This window comes from Schistocerca serialis, chromosome 8, assembly GCF_023864345.2.
Source record: "Schistocerca serialis cubense isolate TAMUIC-IGC-003099 chromosome 8, iqSchSeri2.2, whole genome shotgun sequence".
Classification (NCBI taxonomy): domain Eukaryota; kingdom Metazoa; phylum Arthropoda; class Insecta; order Orthoptera; family Acrididae; genus Schistocerca; species Schistocerca serialis.
Window position 1 is genome coordinate 554964383 of NC_064645.1, and position 19826 is coordinate 554984208.

The 19826-nt window shown below is 44.6% G+C and overlaps 1 protein-coding gene across 1 annotated transcript in view; it reads right to left on the reverse strand.

Moving 5' to 3' along the window:
- LOC126416380 (calbindin-32) overlaps nt 1–18793 on the reverse strand; it is a 750330-nt gene extending 731537 nt beyond the window's left edge. The window contains exon 1 of the mRNA XM_050084060.1: nt 18609–18793. Coding sequence (XP_049940017.1) covers nt 18609–18777 — 169 coding nt within the window. The 5' untranslated portion in view covers nt 18778–18793. The remainder of the gene's footprint in view (nt 1–18608) is intronic.
- Between the last annotated feature and the right edge of the window lie 1033 nt (nt 18794–19826).

Sequence of the window (19826 nt, forward strand, 5' to 3'; positions counted from 1 at the left end):
GCGATCTTGGTGACCATGAACCAAGGTGGCTTGAGGATTCTCCCTTGCCCACAAGTGTTGATTGTGGCTGTTGAACATATCCTCTCGTGTCAAACATGCCTCATCCGTAAAAAGTACATGGTTCGTAGAATCTGGCTGAATGGCAAACCTTGCAAAAACCACTGGCAGACTTCAATTCTACGTCGAAAATCGTATGGGTTAACGGCGTGAAACTTCTAAATATGGTAGGGATGCAATCGATTTTCACGCCACAGACGCCAACTTGTGGAATGGCTTACACCCATTTCCCGCGCAGAAAGTCGTGAGTTTGTTGACGATGTGTCTTCCAGCAGTGCTAACGCCTCCTGTTTAAGCCCTAGTGTACGCCCTGTACCTTGACGACAGGCATTCGCACCGGCAAACACCTGATTTATAACCAGGTCTTAAATGCACATGTGCTATTACGAGAATGTGCTCTGGCCATGTGGACGGTAGAAAATGTGGGTGAACCTGGCGCTCGACGATTCGGAAACAGCCGAACGTACATATGTCGGGCAGAGAGTGCATTTCCATCTGCCGCCCCGTAAAAACAGTGCATATAACCCCTTTCCTTCCAAAAATAGCGCTCTATTCCCCGTCCGGTTCACACAGTAACAAACTCAAGATCGTCCCCGTTTGATGACGCACTGACGCAGGGTGAATCAGACTCCACAGTGTGCACTGGTGCTGCCCTTCATGCAACACCTATCAAAAAGGCATTTGCAAAGCCAAACAACGCGTTGACGTCTCAGTAAGAGGCGAAAAACCCGTAGTGTTGTCCAGTCTAGAATATCCACAACTGTGTCGACTGCAGCGTTTGGAAATAAAGGCCACCAAACTTTAATCCGACGTCTCTTTACCTTTTTGTCACAAAATATTTAAATCTTTGCCCTACAGGCCTTTTACCATGACGGCTCGGATGGAATGTTTTGGTGGCGTGCGACGCTTTTCAACGACGCCTAGCACAGTACACTGGGGAATGCGGACATGGGTTGCTACGTGAAATATGTTTGTTACGACCATCTCCCAGCCCTCTCAATTTCTACGTTCGTTTCACAAATTATATATAAATGAACCGGTGTGATAATGCGGCGAACCCTTGAGATACGTCCAAGAGAGGGAGAGCGTTGAGGAAGGGAGATTTACCGGACCATCAATATATATAAATGGCTATATATAAATGACCTGGTGTAATGGTAGGCTGAGTCATCGAGATGCGTCCAGGAGAGGGCGAAACTGAGGCCTAGAGCGCTGAGAAAGGGGATGTTACTGGACCTGACTTTTTACTACGTGTGTAAATGACCTGTTGTGATGATTTGGTGGTTTATGGACCGTATCATCTGTGATTTCCGCTACTCGACAGGGGTTAATAAATTACGTAATATAAGGAATGGTCAAAAAGTTTCCGTTCGAAGGCCATACATTCCAGAAACGGTATGCGAATCAGACAGAATAGCCGTGAGCATTGAGGCAATCATCCCACCAGCGCTCCAAGTTGAAGATCCCAGTTTGGTACAACACCGTCTCTTGCTGCGTGAAGAGGTCCGTAACTGCCTACTGCACATCCTTCTTCTAGGCCCCTGTTTAAAGGTCCGAAGGCGCGATACTGTCATGGAAAGTGATCAAGGATAGAGGTCGGGTTCTCGAGTGCCTACCACTTGAATTGGCATAACTTCTGCATTACGACATTTGCGAGATGCCGACGTGCGTTATCATGAAGCAGCAGCACCTCTTGACTCACAATTCCACAACTTTGGTTTTCGACAGATTTACTGCCCATAGACACTATTTATTCGTCGATGATGTCTAACGATATTTGTCCTTCGGCGGCAAAGAAAAGGGTAACATCACCTTGGTCCTGTATGGACAAATTTGGTAATAACGTCACCACAGTTCACGTTTCCATAATTAAAGCAGAGACACGAGTGATACACTAACATTTGCCTACGTGTCGGTGCTTATATACCAACATCGGACTCGCACTATGTTGCATATATGCTGCAGCAATGCCTATAAACGGAAACTTTCTGATCGCCCTTATATTAATAGAGTTTGTTTGTTTCAGTATGAATATGTGATGCTGTTATAGCGTATTTTATTTATTGTGTCTGATGTTCCTCATGTGAGGCTTGGCGGAGGCGGAAGGTCCAGTTTCCATGTCCAGGCAGTCATCAGACCTCTGTGGTCGCGATTACTATAACAACGGACCAACAAGACCATAATAACGCAATAAAAATACTGAAATTCTTTATTGCTACCAGTAAAAAGAAAGCTTAAGCTCTCGACGATATGCGAAACTAGTGAAAAACATCTTCGGAACAATAGTGCTATGCATCTGGCCTTCAAGTTACACTATGTAATCAAAAGTATCCGAACACCTGGCTGAAAATAACGTACAAGTTCGTGTCGCCCTCCATCGGTAATGCTGAAATTCAATATGGTGTTGGCCCACCCATAGCCTTGATGACAGCTTCCACTCTCGCAGGCATACGTTCAATCAGGTGCTGGAAGCTTTCTTGTGGAATGGAAGCCCATTCTTCACGGAGTGCTGTACTGTCGAGAGGCATCGATGTTGGTCGGTGAGACCTGGCACGAAATCGGCGTTCCAAAACATCCAAAAGCTCTTCTGTAGGATTCAGTTCAGGACTCTGTGCAGGCCAGTCCATTACAGGGATGTTATTGCCGTGTAACCACTCCGCCACAGCCGCACATTATGAACAGGTGTTCGATAGTGTTGAAAGATGCAATCGCCATCCCCGAATTGCTCTTTAACAGTGGGAAGCAAGAAGGTGTTTGAAACATCAATGTAGGTCTGTGCTGTGATACTGCCACGCAAAATAACAAGGGGTGCAAGCCCCCTCCATGAAAAACACGACCACCCCATAACCCCACCGCCGCAAAATTTTACTTTTGGCAATACACGCGCTGGCAGATAACGTTCACCGTTTTATTGGCAGGACACTTTGAAAATGTAACAGACCTACTAAGGAGACTGCCTACACTACGCTTGTCCGTCCTCTTTTAGAATACTGCTGCACGGTGTGGGATCTTTACCAGATAGGACTCACGGAGCACACCGAAAAAGTTCAAAGAAAGGCAGCACGTTTTGTATCATCGCGAAATATGGGAGAGAGTGTTACATAAATGATACAGGATTTGGGCTGGAAATCATTAAAGGAAAGGCAGTTTTCGTTGCGACGGAATCTTCTCACGAAATTCCAATCACCAACTTTCTCCCCTGAATGCGAAAATATTTTGTTGACACCGACATACATGACGAGGAACATCACCACAATAAAATAAGGGAAATCAGAGCTCGTACGGAAAGACATAGGTGTTCATTCTTTCCACACACTATACGAGATTGTAATAATAGAGAATTGTGAAGGTGGTTCGATGAACCCTCCGCCAGGCACTTAAATGTGGTTTGCAGAGTATCCATGTAGATGTAGATGTATATTCGCCATACCCACACCCTGCCATCGGATCGCCACATTGCATACCGTGATTCGTCACTCCACACAACATTTTTCCACTGTTCAATCGTCTAATGTTTACGCTCCTTACACCACGCGAGGCGTCGTTAGGCATTTACCGGCATGATGTGTGGCTTATGAGCAGCCGCTCGACCATGAAATCCAAGTTTTCACACCTCCTTCGCAACTGTTATAGTACTTGCAGTGGATCATGATGCAGTTTGGAATCCCTGTGCGATGGTCTGGATAGATGTCTGCCTATCATAAATTACGACCCTCTTGAATTGTCGGCGGTCTCTGTCAGTCAACAGACAAGTTCAGCCTGTACGCTTTTGTGCTGTACGTGTCCCTTCACGTTTTCACTTCACTATCAAATCGGAAACAGTGGACCTCGTGATGTTTAGGACTGTGGAAATCTCCCGTACAGACATATGACACAAGTGACACCCAATCACCTGACCACGTTAGAAGTGCAGTGAGTTCCGCTGAGCGCCACATTCTGATCTCTGGTGATGTCTAATGGCTAATGAGGTCGCTGGTATAGAGCACCTGGCAGTAGGTGGCAGCACAATGCAAATAACATGGAAAACTTATGTTTCTGGGAGTTTCCGGGTACTTTTTATCACATAGTGTACTTATTACAAAGGTAAAAGCTCGTAATCATCAGTGTAACGTATTCTCGAGTGGTGTACTAAGACGCCCATGCCACTGTACTGCTACAAGACAAATCCTAAGAATATAGAAATTGGAACCAAAAAGGACTTATACTTACTACCTAGTAACATACAAGATCGTAGAAAACGTATAAGAAACCTGTAAAATATAGCGCAAAAAAGGAGTCTAGATAAAATTCAAAACGTCTGAGATGACGGTAACAGATGAGCTAGTCATAAATCTCGTAACAGAAAAAAAGAGACCAGTGAAACACTTTAGGTTCCAGGGAGAAATTATAATATAAAACTTGAATTAAAAACCTGCTTGGGAAGAAAGTTCTGATAAAACGATAAAGGCTCAAAAGTGTTACACGCAAAACAGAATTAAAACACTGCAAGACGGTCGTTCAGTCACAGGCAACACACCAAAGTGAAATTCTTTACAGTCCCTCAGAGAAACGGAATCGACAAAATCCTGAAAGCAGAGAGAAGAATAGCTAGAAAGTGTATATTTCAAATCCATGAAGAAGGAGAACTATGGAAGACAGTGCAAAATGAAGTGTTGTACAGGGAAATGGAGCCTGCTACAAATGCAGCCCCTAAGAATACGATTTTTTTTGTATTCCCACATCATAAGGACACCAGGAACCAGATTAATAAGAAGAGTTATAAACTGGAATCTGAAATAAGAAGAATGGATCAAGAAATTTAGTGAAGATATGGAACAACAAGAAATAAGTTAGGACGATTTAGAAGACAGAACAGAAAATCTCAACGAGCTGAAAATCAAGAAAATAAGATTTGAATCGAAAATAGAAAAACGAGACACAGTGAAAAAAGTATTTACAGTTGAGGAGAGACGGAAAAGGTCAATTATACCCTTTGGTGTTAATGTCACAAACTTCCCAGGTATCGAGTTGTATTATAAAATGTAGCAAGTCAGAAACACATATTTCGAGTTCGTAGATGGAGAAAAGAAAGGAAAGAAACAAGAAAACAAGATGGAAGAAATGATTAGCTGTGTCCACGGAAAACTTTAAAACAAATGTTGTAAAAATTTCAAAGTAATTGGCGTTTGAATGGATAACATAGAGCATCAACAGGGGGTTTCGGAAACATAGCTCTTTTGCCGAGCTGTCAGAAAATGCACACTTCAAAACGTCGTAAAATTAGCAAGACGATAAAATATTAGAAATATTTGAGACAAAATGAAACTATTTTTTTTTTTTTTTTTTGCAATCATGGACAACCTTAACTTAAACTGTTGAAAGTGTATAATAACTGACATTTCAGTATAAACATTCGAAGGCATAATACCTGTCCTCGAAAAGTACTTCTATGTTTCTATAAACAACACGTCAGACTCTAAGAAAAAAATGAAATTCGAATGTATATCAATAAGGGCCTATTTCAAATAGGCTCACAAATATTGGTAATCACGCACAGAAGAGTTACAAAGTACCATATACATGTTTTATATTTATTTTTCAGCAATACGATAAATATAGCAAATAAACAGCCGGTATCAAAGAAGCAGCAAATATTTTTATACTGTGAACGTTAATAAAGACCTGTGTAATCTGTATGAAAGTAACCTTAGGGAGCTGCATGTACCGTTAATATTTTTGTTAATTTTGATAATATTTACATTCTCTGACGAAAACAATTGTAATTCAGTTCCAGCGTTGGTGGAATTTCGGCGTTTGGTGCGCAAATATTTTCAAATTCGTAACTTCAGAGTAAGGCACGTTTGTCAACCGTATTATTGTCCTTCCTCGCCTCGCAGCTATAAAAAAAGCAAATCGGGAAATGCAGAAAACTGCACTACGAGTAAAGGTGAGAATTTACCGTATATCTTCTTCTGCTTTTTATGTCTGATCTTTTCTCGTGGCAAAGACTTTTCGTTGGTTTTACACTTGGACATTTACGCATGTTTTGTGAGTGAGGTGGGACATTCGTAGAACAATGGACTCACGTTCGGGAATAGAGAACATTTATTCCATTCCTCGTTTTCAGAAGTCTTCTCCAGAAGTTCGAATGCAATGTACGTCCCCATGTTTGATCTATCTGATACACTGATAAACAATCAACGTGTATATAGTTTTTGATGTTGACTACTATGTGGTGTTTTACATGCTGATTTCTAATATGAAAACCGTTCGGCACTGCCACATCGTGTTTTGACGACACAGAAAAAGAGAACCATGAAATCTGACAAGAAGCAAGGTTTCACAGTACAACTGAAGGAAATATATCTGAAACCTGTCAATTTGTAGTTATATCACATGAAAAAAATATTTTTTGTCATTTGTTGTCCGATTGTCTGTGTGCCCGTCCGTTCGTTAAGTGTCCTGTTTCTGAGCAATGGGTAAACGCATTAAACAAATCAAGTTGACATCTATGTCACATCTACGGTCTACAGTCCCTTGGCGGTGTAAAAAATTGAGGCTTCTAAGTCAATGCATTCAAAAGATACACCCATTTATGTTACGTATTTTGACACTCGTAGACTCACTTATCAATAAGCGATTTTCCGTTGACATAGAATCAAGAAATTTGGCGGAAGGCAAGGTTTCACAGTACAGGTAAAATAAAAATTCCGATAATTTTTAGTTTTTAACTATACCAGTACCATAAGAAGAAATATTTCTTTTGTCGTTTATTACCCGACTTTAAAATTGAAACTTTGATACTAATGTCGACAACAGGGCAAAAATTCTCGATTCCTACTCACACCTGGGAAAATTTTTCTTTTCTTTTTTTTCATCCTAGATCATTACTTGTCCTAGTTTTGGAGTTGATCTCAGAGGGAACTCGCTTACTTCTTCATTCTTTACGAGTGACTGGTGGAATATGATGTAGCGCTTATGATGACGTGACGTGATGGGGGGGGGGGGGGGGTAGGAAGGAGCTGTATTTTGTATTTACTGAGGTGTTAATAGTTGAATGCACCAGGTTCGTACTGAGGCAGAGATTTCGTGTGTCCATCGTACTTTAATCTGTCGATTCCATATCTAGCGCACTGCTCTTTGAGTCTGTCCTATATTTCCTTCCCGTTGAGAGTTTCATAAAACGAGGAAGTATAGAAGTCATATAGTAGGGCCGGCCGTGTTGGCCGAGCGGTTCTAAGCGCTACAGTCTGGAACCGCGCGACCGCTGCCGTCGCAGGTTCGAATCCTGCCTTGGGCATGGGTGTTTGTGATGTCCTTAAGTTAGTTAGGTTTAAGTAGTTCTAAGTTCTAGGGGACTGATGACCACAGAAGTTAAGTCCCATAGTGCTCAGAGCCATTTGAATCATTAGCCATATAGTAGGTCTCCTCCTATTCGTAGCGTCATCTCATCAGTAGACGACACATTCTTCGTTTGACTGGGTGACATTACCCATGCTTGCATTCCATATTCAAGTATGGGACGAACGCGTATGTTATACATTAACACTGACATTGCTTCTTGCTATGACACTGGCTAGCAACCGAAGCGGTTTCTTAGTTAGCGCCGAAGCGAAACTAGACGAAGTAAGTGGCCATCGTTGTTCGGTATTTCGTTTCAGAAGCAGGAGGAATTCAGCATCGGGCGCAATGAATGCAGGCACGAGACACCTGTGAGCAACCTTCTAATTACCACAGCTGGAAGATTTCGGAGTTCGATGGGCAGCTGTGCTGATTTTAGAGGCGACCCTGACTACTTTGTAGTAAGCGTTGTTCTGAGAGGTGTCTTATACGTTTGACTAGGTTGTGTTCACTCCGATATGTGAATTTTTGTGAGATAAATTTCAGTAACCTGAGTACGTTTCTGATTCTGGCGCGCGGGGTAGCCGCGCGATCTAGGGCGCCTTATCACGGTCCGCGGGTATGCCCCCCGTCGGAGTTTCGAGTCCTCCCCCGGGTATGGGTGTGTGTGTTGTCCTTAGTTTAACTTAGTTTAAGCTGGATTAAGTAGTGCTTAAGCTTAAGGACAAATGAGCTCAGCAGTTTGGTCCCGTAAGACCTGACCACAAATTGCCAAAGTTTCTGAATCTTAGTTCACAAATGGATTGCGGATTAGCTCCTAGTATTCCGATGCTATTATCCCATAAGCTGCTCATAAAAATGCCTTATGGGTAGTTTTGACTTCATGGCTAGTTAACCGTCTCTTAGGTATAATATGATGATCTGTGCCATTGCTTCTGATGTTATATGATTATAAGCGTTGTGACCCTCAGCTACTGGAGAGGAGTGCGTCTCATTTCTTTTCCCTCTCCCGCTTTCCCCGCGTTCCCCGCACGCGAGAACTGTACACACAGTAGTGATCCCATATGGACATTGATCATCATTTGATGTTGTGCTGTGTGTAGGTCAGTGCTCGTTAAGCTTAACCAACTTTGTTTCCACGAGGAAGTCTTGTGCACAGTGCAATAAGTTGCTATTGTGGGTCTCAGTTAGTACAGCGTTGTGCGTAGTTGTGAGTGCATGACGCAGGAGCTCAGTGATTTCGAACTTGGGCAAATTTTTGGTGCTAGTATGGTTGGTTCTTCCGCATCCAAGAAATCCGAACTGTTTTTATACTCATCATCCTAAGAACAAAATTAAATTAGTACACTGATGGAAAAAATCGCGACACAAAAAAGTAATTAATGTAGACTACTGAAATTTCCGGAATACATTCACGCAGACAACGTATTTAAATGATTGACATTGCAAGATCACAAGTTAATGTACGCGCGAGATATGCCATTGAAAATGTGAAATGCTGCTACATGCTGCGGCTTTTCGCGGATGATGCTGTAGTATACAGAGAAGTTGCAGCATTAGAAAATTGTAGCGAAATGCAGGAAGATCTGCAGCGGATAGGCACTTGGTGCAGGGAGTGGCAACCGACCCTTAACATAGACAAATGTAATGTATTGCGAATACATAGAAAGAAGGATCCTTTATTGTATGATTATATGATAGCGGAACAAACACTGGTAGCAGTTACTTCTGTAAAATATCTGGGAGTATGCGTGCGGAACGATATGAAGTGGAATGATCATATAAAATTAATTATTGGTAAGGCGGGTACCAGGTTGAGATTCATTGGGAGAGTCCTTAGAAAATGTAGTCCGTCAACAAAGGAGGTGGCTTGCAAAACACTCGTTCGACCTATACTTGAGTATTGCTCATCAGTGTGGGATCCGTACCAGATTGGGTTGACGGAGGAGATAGAGAAGATCCAAAGAAGAGTGGCGCGTTTCGTCACAGGGTTATTTGGTAACCGTGATAGCGTTACGGAGATGTTTAATAAACTCAAGTGGCAGACTCTGCAAGAGAGGCGCTCTGCATCGCGGTGTAGCTTACTCGCCAGGTTTCGAGAGGGTGCGTTTCTGGATGAGGTATCGAATATATTGCTTCCCCCTACTTATACCTCCCGAGGAGATCACGAATGTAAAATTAGAGAGATTAGAGCGCGCACGGAGGCTTTCAGACAGTCGTTCTTCCCGCGAACCATACGCGACTGGAACAGGAAAGGGAGGTAATGACAGTGGCACGTAAAGTGCCCTCCGCCACACACCGTTGGGTGGCTTGCGGAGTATAAATGTAGATGTAGATGTAGAAATAATCGGTGTAGCCGCTAGAATGCTCAGTGCTAGCATGCAAACGCGCATGCATTGTCATACAAGTGCCGAATGTCAGCTTGTGCCATGGAGCTCCACGGCTGTAGCATTTCGTGAGTCAATACAGGGACGATTAACGTTTTTCGTGGATGGTGCTGAAGCCACCGTCCGATGATGTCCCACATGTGATCGATTGGAGACAGAACCAGTGATCGAGCAGGCCAAGGCAACATCTGTAGAATGTGCTGGGTTACAATAGCGGTGTGTGGGCGAGCGTTATCCAGTTGGAAAATACCCTCTTGGAATCCTGTTCATGAAAGGCAGTACAACTGGTGGAATCACAAGACTGACGTACAAATTTGCAGTCAGAGTACGTGGTACAACCACGAAAGTACTCCTGCTGTCATACGGAATCGCGTACCAGGTGTAGGCCCAGTATGTTTAACATGGAGGCAGGTCGGTTGCATGCCCTCAGCTGGTACCCTTACAACCTATACGCGGCCGTCACTGACACCAAGGCAGAACCAACTTTCATTAAAGAATACAACAGACATCAACCCCGTCCTCCAATGTGCTCTCGCTTGGCAACACTGAAGTCGCAAGTGGCCTTGGCCGTAAACGTGGTTTGGGGTTAGTGGAATGCACAGGGCGTGTGGCTCGCAGTTGACCTAGAAGTAACCGCTTTGTAACAGTTCGTTGTATTGCGAAATGCTGCTCAAATTGCTGCTGCAGATGCAGTACGATGCGCCAGAGCCTAACGCCGAACACGATGGTCTTCCCCCCCCCCCCCCCCCCCCCGGTACTACCATGTCATGTGGCCGTCCGCATCCCGGTCTCCTTGCGACCATCGATTCTCACGACCGCCGCTGCCAGCAATCATGTACAGTGGCTACATTCCTACCAAGCCTTTCTTCAGCATCGGTGAAGGGATATCCCGATTACACGAACTCGCTCAAGCTCAGTGAGGTGCTGATAATGGCGTCTTTGTTGCCTTAAAGACATACCTGACTAACACCAACTCGCTAAGTCCAGCCTCAAAGATAACTAACACTCACGTCGTTACAGCTTGTATTTAAAGAAAATCTGATTTGTATCCTCATATTTGCGCTACTACCGAGACTCTTATGTGACTGGCGTGAAATAGACGTCATTTTTCAGATGTAGAAACACGCCTACCAACTTTCATTTATGTCGCACAACTAATTCTTGGTGCAGCGATTTTTGTTCCGTCAGTGTAGATCTAATGTGGATTAAGAGTGTTATTTCTGTAATTACTACATTTCGCTCTCTAATCAATCAATAAAACATAGATGCCAACACTTGCAAATGCAGCAATCCCTCTCCTCTTCTCATTTGGATTGTTTGGGGGAGGAGACCAGGCAGCGAGGTCATCGGTCTCATCGGATTAGGGAGGGACGGGGAAGGAAGTCGGCCGTGCCCTTTCAAAGGAACCATCCCGGCATTTGCCTGGAGCAATTTAGGGAAATCACGGAAAACCTAAATCAGAATGGCCGGACGCGGGATTGAACTGTCGTCGTTCCGAATACGAATCTCGCTCGGTAATATATATAAAATTAGTAGATGATGTTCATCATTTACAGTTGTTGACCGTGTGTCACTGCTATGGGAAAGATCTTCTACTGCTTTTTCCTCACGATAGCAGTCGCAGTAATATAATCCAATTCGGTAGCGACTTCCTGTTCTGACAACTCTTTTAGCCCTAAACTGACAGGGGTACTTCGAGGAATACTGTCAGACTGGGCATTGCACGCACTCAGTGGTTCACGACTGGAGACACAGCACGTTCTATGGAATGCCAATGAGGATACAGGTTTAGTTTGACCTGCAACAGAGATGTGGCTGCACGTAGCAATTCCATATGATCAACAGAGTATCGACAAAGAGCTTTTTTTGGTATACAGGGGTTCGACAAAAATATGCTAACACCGCGAGAAAGGCATGCTTGTATATAAATGCAGATGGTTGCCAAGCCAGCAGGTTGCTTTGTTGTTTTTGAACAGGAACGGCACCTGAGCAGTGTGTTTGATAGGTTGCAAGGGTCTGTCGTTGTTAGTACGGTGTTGTGGACAGTTGTGAGTGTATTATGTGGGAGCTCAGTGAATTCGAACCTGGGAAAATTGTTGGTGCCCGTATGGTAGCTGAATTGTTTCATGTTCCAACAGGCACTTTATCGAAGATTTATACTTTATACGAAGAACGCGGGAAAGCATCATCCGCTAAGACACAACACGGGTGCAAGTGAGGCGATCATTGAGTATGACTGTGACGAAACATAAGACAGGAGAGCTGAGAAAGTCACTACAGAAATGAACGTTGCAACCGCGATCTCTGTGAGCACAAAAACATCACGAAGGTCGAAACAGCCGGACGAACAGGAATTCCAAAACCACTCATCACTGACAGAAAGGCCCTAAGAAGAAAACTTGATGCTGAAGCCACAAAATCTAGACTGTGGAAGAATGTCATTTGGTTGGATGAGTTTAGTTTCACACGATCCCCAATGTCTGACTGAGTCAAAGAATGACACACAGCGGTGATTCGGTGACGGTTTGGGACATGTTGTGGTATTTAATGGGCCCTACGGTTACTGTCATTATTGTCCAGGATTACTTCACCATTTTGACTGATCGGGTCCACCACATAATACTGTGTTTTGTTTCCCACAGGTGATGCTGTGTTCCAGGATACACAGCTTGCATCGTCCAAGTCTGGCTTCTTGATCACAAAGTTGCATCGTCACGTCTCCTCTGGCCTGGTTACCAGTCACCAGATCTCAATAGTACTGAGACTCTGTGGTCTACTTCGGAGAGAAGGGTGCATGATCACTAGGCACCTCCATGATCGTTACCTGGACTTGCCTCCATCTTGCAGAGCGAATCGTGTAACAAACCCTTGACAACCACAAAGGACCTATATTTATCCATTCCGTGACAAGTGGAACTGTTTTGATTGCGAACGGTCTTCTACACTGTAGTAGGGATGGTAAAGTACTGTGTTTTGGTGTTTACATATTTCTGTCCACCGCAATGTTTTTCCAAATTTGGTCAACCGAAAGCAAATATGTTGTTGTTGTTGTGGTTGTTGTGGTCTTGACTGGTTTGATGCAGCTCTCCACGCTGCTCTATCCTGTGCAAGCCTCTTCTTTTCCGAGTAACTAGCGCAACCTACAACCTTCTGAATCTCATTACTGCATCCATCTCTTTGTTTTCCTCTACAATTTTTACCCCCTACGCTTTCCTCCATCACTGAACTAGTGAACCATTGATGCCTCAGAATGTCTCCTACAACCGATCCCTTCTTTTAGTCATGTCGCACCACAAATTTCTCTTCTTGTCAGTTCTGTTCAGTACCTCATTATTAGTTAGGCGATTTGCCCATTTAATATTCAGCATTCTTCTGTAATACCACATTTCAAAAACTTCTATTCTTTTCTTGTCTAAACCGTTCACCGTCGATGTTTCACTTCCTTACATGGCTAGACTCCACACAAATATTTTCAGAGTCAGTGATGGGATTTACACTAAAACTGTAAGTAGGCTGTTTAGGTTTTTATATTGGTAACGTCACGTAGTGCTCTGTATGAAAATCACTGACTATGCTGTGTGCAGTTTGTGGCTGGTTTGCGTTGTTGGAATATTTGCCATTGTAGTGTTGGGCAGTTGGATATGAACAGCGTGTAGCGCTGCTCAGTTGGAGGTGAGCCGCCAGCAGTGGTGGATGTGGGGGAGAGATGGCAGAATTTTAAGAGCGGACGATCTGGACGTGTGGCCGCCAGAAAGAGTAAATTTGTAATACCGGATACCATGAACTGATATATATATTACTTACTTTTGAACACTATTAAGGTAAATACATTGTTTGTTCTCTATCAAAACCTTTCATTTGCTAACTATGCCTATCAGTAGTTAGTGCCTTCAGTAGTTAGAATCTTTTGTTTACCTGGCAGTATTGGCGCTCGCTGTATTGCAGTAGGTCGAGTAACGATGATTTTTGTGAGGTAAGTGATTCATGAAAGGTATAGGTTATTGTCAGTCAGGGCCATTCTTTTGTAGGGATTATTAAAAGTCAGAATGCGTTGCGCTAAAAATGTTGTGTGTCAGTTTAGTGTTGATCAGAATAAACAAAGAGAGAAATGTCTGAGTACGTTCAGTTCTGCTCAGCTGTTTGAAAATCAAATAACGTAAGAGGTTTATCAGCACAGTAATTCATTAATTTTTCTAAGGGGACGTTTCAAAACATAGACAAACAAACAACTACAAATAAACAAAATATAAATACGGTATCTTTCAATGGTTTTGTTGAAAATTGAAAGATGGTATTCATATTCTGAGAGATTGATGCTGTGTAGAAAATCAGCGTGGGGCGCTTCAGTTCTGACGGAAATCTATCAGCAACAAATAGCGTACGCGGAAATAGTGTCAATAAAGAGAGACGGCGCTGAGAATCCCTCGCAGCTATTGGAAACGGAGCGAGCGAGCGTAGGCCGGCCACACACACAGACACACACACACACACACACACACACACACACACACACTCCTTCAGCAGGGCGGGTATAGGCACCGGCTGTGTGTAGCCAGCCGCCCCCGGCTCCCCCAGCGTCAACACGAGGCGACGAACGCCGTAGCGCGGCGTGCCAAATAAGCAGCGGCGCCCCGCCCCCGCCTCCACCTCCACCCTATCGCCGCCTCCACCGCTGTGTGGGTAGCGTCTGACGCTCACCTCCCACGCGCAACAGTTTGCATCCTGGCATAGAACCGTCTCACCACCTCAATTCACAGCCCGCCGGTTTATTTTACCAACAGTGATTACTTCGTCTCAGGGGAAGTGTGGATCGCCACTGCTTGCACTCGTATGGACACACGCTACAGGAGATGTCGGAAAGAGATGGGAAGACGAGTAGATAAAATGGTTTATCCCAAAGAGTGTTTGTTGCTTTATCTTTTTATGAAGTCGTACATGTAAACCACAATTGGATAGGGCTATCATTTTCATGATTCAAAGATAAATAAATAGGATAATCTTATCCGTTATGTGATACTGTATGTAGGCCACGTGAATAGACATCAATAAAGTTTAATTATAAATAACTGCGACCAATCATGTATCAATCATTTCTTCACCTCCAGTATGTAGTTTTCGATCCTTTTCAAGCTCATCTTCGGAAGAGCCATGCAGAAATCGCATATTTATTTTCGGAGCGTGATGATGGGTACAGGCTCTATGACAAGGAGACATGAAACATTTAAATGTTCTGTAATGGAGATAGCTACGTGGCGAGTTGTGCGAAACAAAAAATTTGTTTACTTACTGCAGGATTATGCGCAGTATTGTCGTTAATACCCAGCTGGCAGTGTCAAATTCATCGACTATTAGCCGTACAGTTCTTCACTATTCACAGTAAACACTGAGTGTCACTATAAATCCGCCAGAGTCGAGACTTCATTGGAGAAAACTTCTCAGTTTTAGGGTTTTCTTATTGAAAATCACTCTATCAATTTACTGGGGTTGGTAGTATGCCGATGCTACTTCAGCGTAATCTCGCATTACCAGCACCGGCAAATCGAATGTAAAAACAACTACCGTCGATGGGAAGTATCAACAAACATTTTGTCTCTAACAAAATTTGTTCCTTAAGGCGTTATCATCACCCCTAGGCGTTAGACGCAAGGACTTCCAAACACCTGTATACATACAAGGTGTTGGTTTTCACGTGAAACAACTAAATATCTGGAAAACGAAGCATCGCACAAAAACAAAACAAAAAATGCTCTAGGTGAAAAGTTAATATTAGTAAAGCGGAAATCTGTCTGTGCTACAACTGGCCATCTCTTAACTAACCCGCCTGCGTGGGAGGGATCAACTTCGTATTTTCAAATGGAAACCCCCTCAATTTTTATTGTATATTCGGATTCTATGCCGCAGATACGTACTGTTTACCCATACCATTCCTTTCCATTCGTGGTAGATGGAGCTGTAATCGACAATTATCAAGTTTTACTGCTTTTTCAATTAAGAGCCGATCTATTTGATACTACCTTTCATTTACGATGTAAATTTAGCACTTCGTATTCTAGCGGTTGATATGTACACTCCTGGAAATGGAAAAAAGAACACATTGACACCGGTGTGTCAGACCCACCATACTTGCTCCGGACACTGCGAGAGGGCTGTACAAGCAATGATCACACGCACGGCACAGCGGACACACCAGGAACCGCGGTGTTGGCCGTCGAATGGCGCTAGCTGCGCAGCATTTGTGCACCGCCGCCGTCAGTGTCAGCCAGTTTGCCGTGGCATACGGAGTTCCATCGCAGTCTTTAACACTGGTAGCATGCCGCGACAGCGTGGACGTGAACCGTATGTGCAGTTGACAGACTTTGAGCGAGGGCGTATAGTGGGCATGCGGGAGGCCGGGTGGACGTACCGCCGAATTGCTCAACACGTGGGGCGTGAGGTCTCCACAGTACATCGATGTTGTCGCCAGTGGTCGGCGGAAGGTGCACGTGCCCGTCGACCTGGGACCGGACCGCAGCGACGCACGGATGCACGCCAAGACCGTAGGATCCTACGCAGTGCCGTAGGGGACCGCACCGCCACTTCCCAGCAAATTAGGGACACTGTTGCTCCTGGGGTATCGGCGAGGACCATTCGCAACCGTCTCCATGAAGCTGGGCTACGGTCCCGCACACCGTTAGGCCGTCTTCCGCTCACGCCCCAACATCGTGCAGCCCGCCTCCAGTGGTGTCGCGACAGGCGTGAATGGAGGGACGAATGGAGACGTGTCGTCTTCAGCGATGAGAGTCGCTTCTGCCTTGGTGCCAATGATGGTCGTATGCGTGTTTGGCGCCGTGCAGGTGAGCGCCACAATCAGGACTGCATACGACCGAGGCATACAGGGCCAACACCCGGCATCATGGTGTGGGGAGCGATCTCCTACACTGGCCGTACCCCACTGGTGATCGTCGAGGGGACACTGAATAGTGCACGGTACATCCAAACCGTCATCGAACCCATCGTTCTACCATTCCTAGACCGGCAAGGGAACTTGCTGTTCCAACAGGACAATGCACGTCCGCATGTATCCCGTGCCACCCAACGTGCTCTAGAAGGTGTAAGTCAACTACCCTGGCCAGCAAGATCTCCGGATCTGTCCCCCATTGAGCATGTTTGGGACTGGATGAAGCGTCGTCTCACGCGGTCTGCACGTCCAGCACGAACGCTGGTCCAACTGAGGCGCCAGGTGGAAATGGCATGGCAAGCCGCTCCACAGGACTACATCCAGCATCTCTACGATCGTCTCCATGGGAGAATAGCAGCCTGCATTGCTGCGAAAGGTGGATATACACTGTACTAGTGCCGACATTGTGCATGCTCTGTTGCCTGTGTCTATGTGCCTGTGGTTCTGTCAGTGTGATCATGTCATGTATCTGACCCCAGGAATGTGTCAATAAAGTTTCCCCTTCCTGGGACAATGAATTCACGGTGTTCTTATTTCAATTTCCAGGAGTGTATGTTCGGAATTTACTTCTCTCTGACCAAGGAGCGGTTCTATATCGTCGAGGAATTGAACAGGTGTAAAATTTCCGAGGATTTCTCACAGAAACAACTACTGTTGTGATTTAGTTGTGTGCGTAGCAGTGAAAGCTTCTTTATCAAATGGCTCTGAACGCTATGGGACTTAACATCGGAGGTCATCAGTCCCCTAGAACTTAGAACTACTTAAACCTTACTAACCCAAGGACATCACACATGTACATGCCCGAAGCATGATTCGAACCTGCGACCGTAGCAGTCGCGCGGTTCCAGACTGAAGCGCCTAGAACCGCTCGGTCACAGCGGCCGACTTCTGTATCCACAGTGATAAAATGTAACAGTAGGTGAGAAACTGGACATAGCCCGGATATTTGTTTATAGTTCTTCCTGAGACTTCATATACATGAAAACCGGAACAGAAGAGAATCGGAGCATTTGAGATGTGGTGCTATAGACGAATGTTGAAAATTAGGTGGACTGATAAGGTAAGGAATGAAGAGGTTCTACGCAGAATCGTAGAGGAAAGGAATATGTGGAAAACACTGATAAGGAGAAGGGACAGGATGATAGGACATCTGCTAAGACATGAGGGAATGACTTCCATGGTACTAGAGGGAGCTGTAGAGGGCAAAAACTGTAGAGGAAGACAGAGATTTGAATACGTCAGGCAAATAATTGACGACGTAGGTTGCAAGTGCTACTCTGAGATGAAGAGATTAGCACAGGAAAGGAATTCGTGGCGGGCAGCAGACTGATGGAAAAAAAAAAAAAACTGAGAAAGGAGTTATGTATTAGAACTCCGGTCCAAAATGCGAATCTTGCAGGGCAGGCTATAAAGACGATTGCTTGAGTTAAAAGCGCGAGTTATGCAATTCTGTAACGGAGTAATTCACAGTTGTTTGACTGATTACTGCACGAGATTAATAAATGATCGTCATCCTTTACGATGAGATAACTCAAAATTCTCGTCTCAATTGATATTTGACATTGATTCTAATTCATGTAATGCCAATATTTATGTCATCTGTTGATGATTGTTGGCTTGCGGTAAAAAGCAACAGAGCCTGCAGAAACTTCGGTGACGATTTTTAATTCATTCATTCATAACTGCCAACTAACGGGATGACAATTACTACATTCACTAGCTGATCAGTAAGAGCCCATTGCACTACGCTGAACTCTGTACCAGCCAATGAAAGTAACTAGCTTTTCTACCTTGAAACAAAAAGTAAATGTCTCGGAATCGCTTAACTTCTAAGGTTTTCTCAGATTTCTGAAGTAATAAGTGAAGAATTATTATAGTGCGGTGAGAGCGAGGTGCCGGCGACTTACCGTCTTTGTCGTAGTGGCTCCAGACTTCCATGAACTGGTTGGCGGACAGCTTCTTGAGCTCCCGGCTGTCGGGGTCGCGGAACTGCCTCATGAAGTTGGTGGCGCGCTCCAGGTTGAGCTTCTTGGCTTTGGCAGCGGCGGCGGCTGCGGCGGCGTCTGACGCGCTCATGGCGGAGGGCGCGCTCGTCTGCGGAACACGGAGAGAGACAGCGCGGGTCAGCGCGGAACGTGAGCGCTAAGTGCAAGTGATAGAGTTGGCGAAATAAATTAATTTAAAAGCTCTCGGGTTTTCGGCCCGTAACGCCTCAGCATAGTGTCAGTTAGCAATCGTTTTGTTTCTCAAGCAGAAAATGGTTCAAATGGTTCTGAGCACTATGGTACTTAACATCTGTGGTCATCAGTCCCCTAGAACTTAGAACTACTTAAACCTAACTAACCTAAAGACATCACACACATCCATGCCCGAGGCAGGATTCGAACCTGTGACCGTAGCAGTCGCGCGGTTCCGAACTGCGCGCCTATTTCTCAAGCAGAATTTGACACAGATTCATAATTTCCAGGGAATTTTCGATGAAGTGCACTTTAATCTAAATGTTCGATGCCTGTGACCTCATAACGTAACTACTGTACTCAATGGGATACGATACGATGATGATGTGGATGATATGTGGGTTGGGCGCAACGTAGATGTAACCACAAGCAAATATAAATGGCATCCTAAGAACACACACACACAAAAAGCTACGAAGAGCACAAAGAGGACATTGTTACACCTTGGTACACTTTTAGAACACTTCGCTTATACCCAGCCCTGTAAAAGAAGATTAACATACACTACTGGCCATTGAAATTACTACAACAAGAAGAAATGCAGATGATAAACGGGTATTCACTGGACAAATATATTATATTAGAACTGACATGTGATAACATTTGCACGCAATTTGGGTGCATAGATCCTGAGAAATCAGTACCCTGAACAACCACCTCTGGTCGCAATAACGGCATTGATACGCCTGGGCATTGAGTCAAACAGAGCTTGGATGGCGTGTACAGGTACAGCTGCCCATGCAGCTTCAACACGATACCACAGTTCATCGAGAGTAGTGACTGGCGTATTGTGACGAGCCAGTTGCTCGACCACCCTTGTCCAGACGTTTTCAATTGGTGAGAGATCTGGAGAATGTGCTGGCTAGGGCAGCAGTCGTACATTTTCTG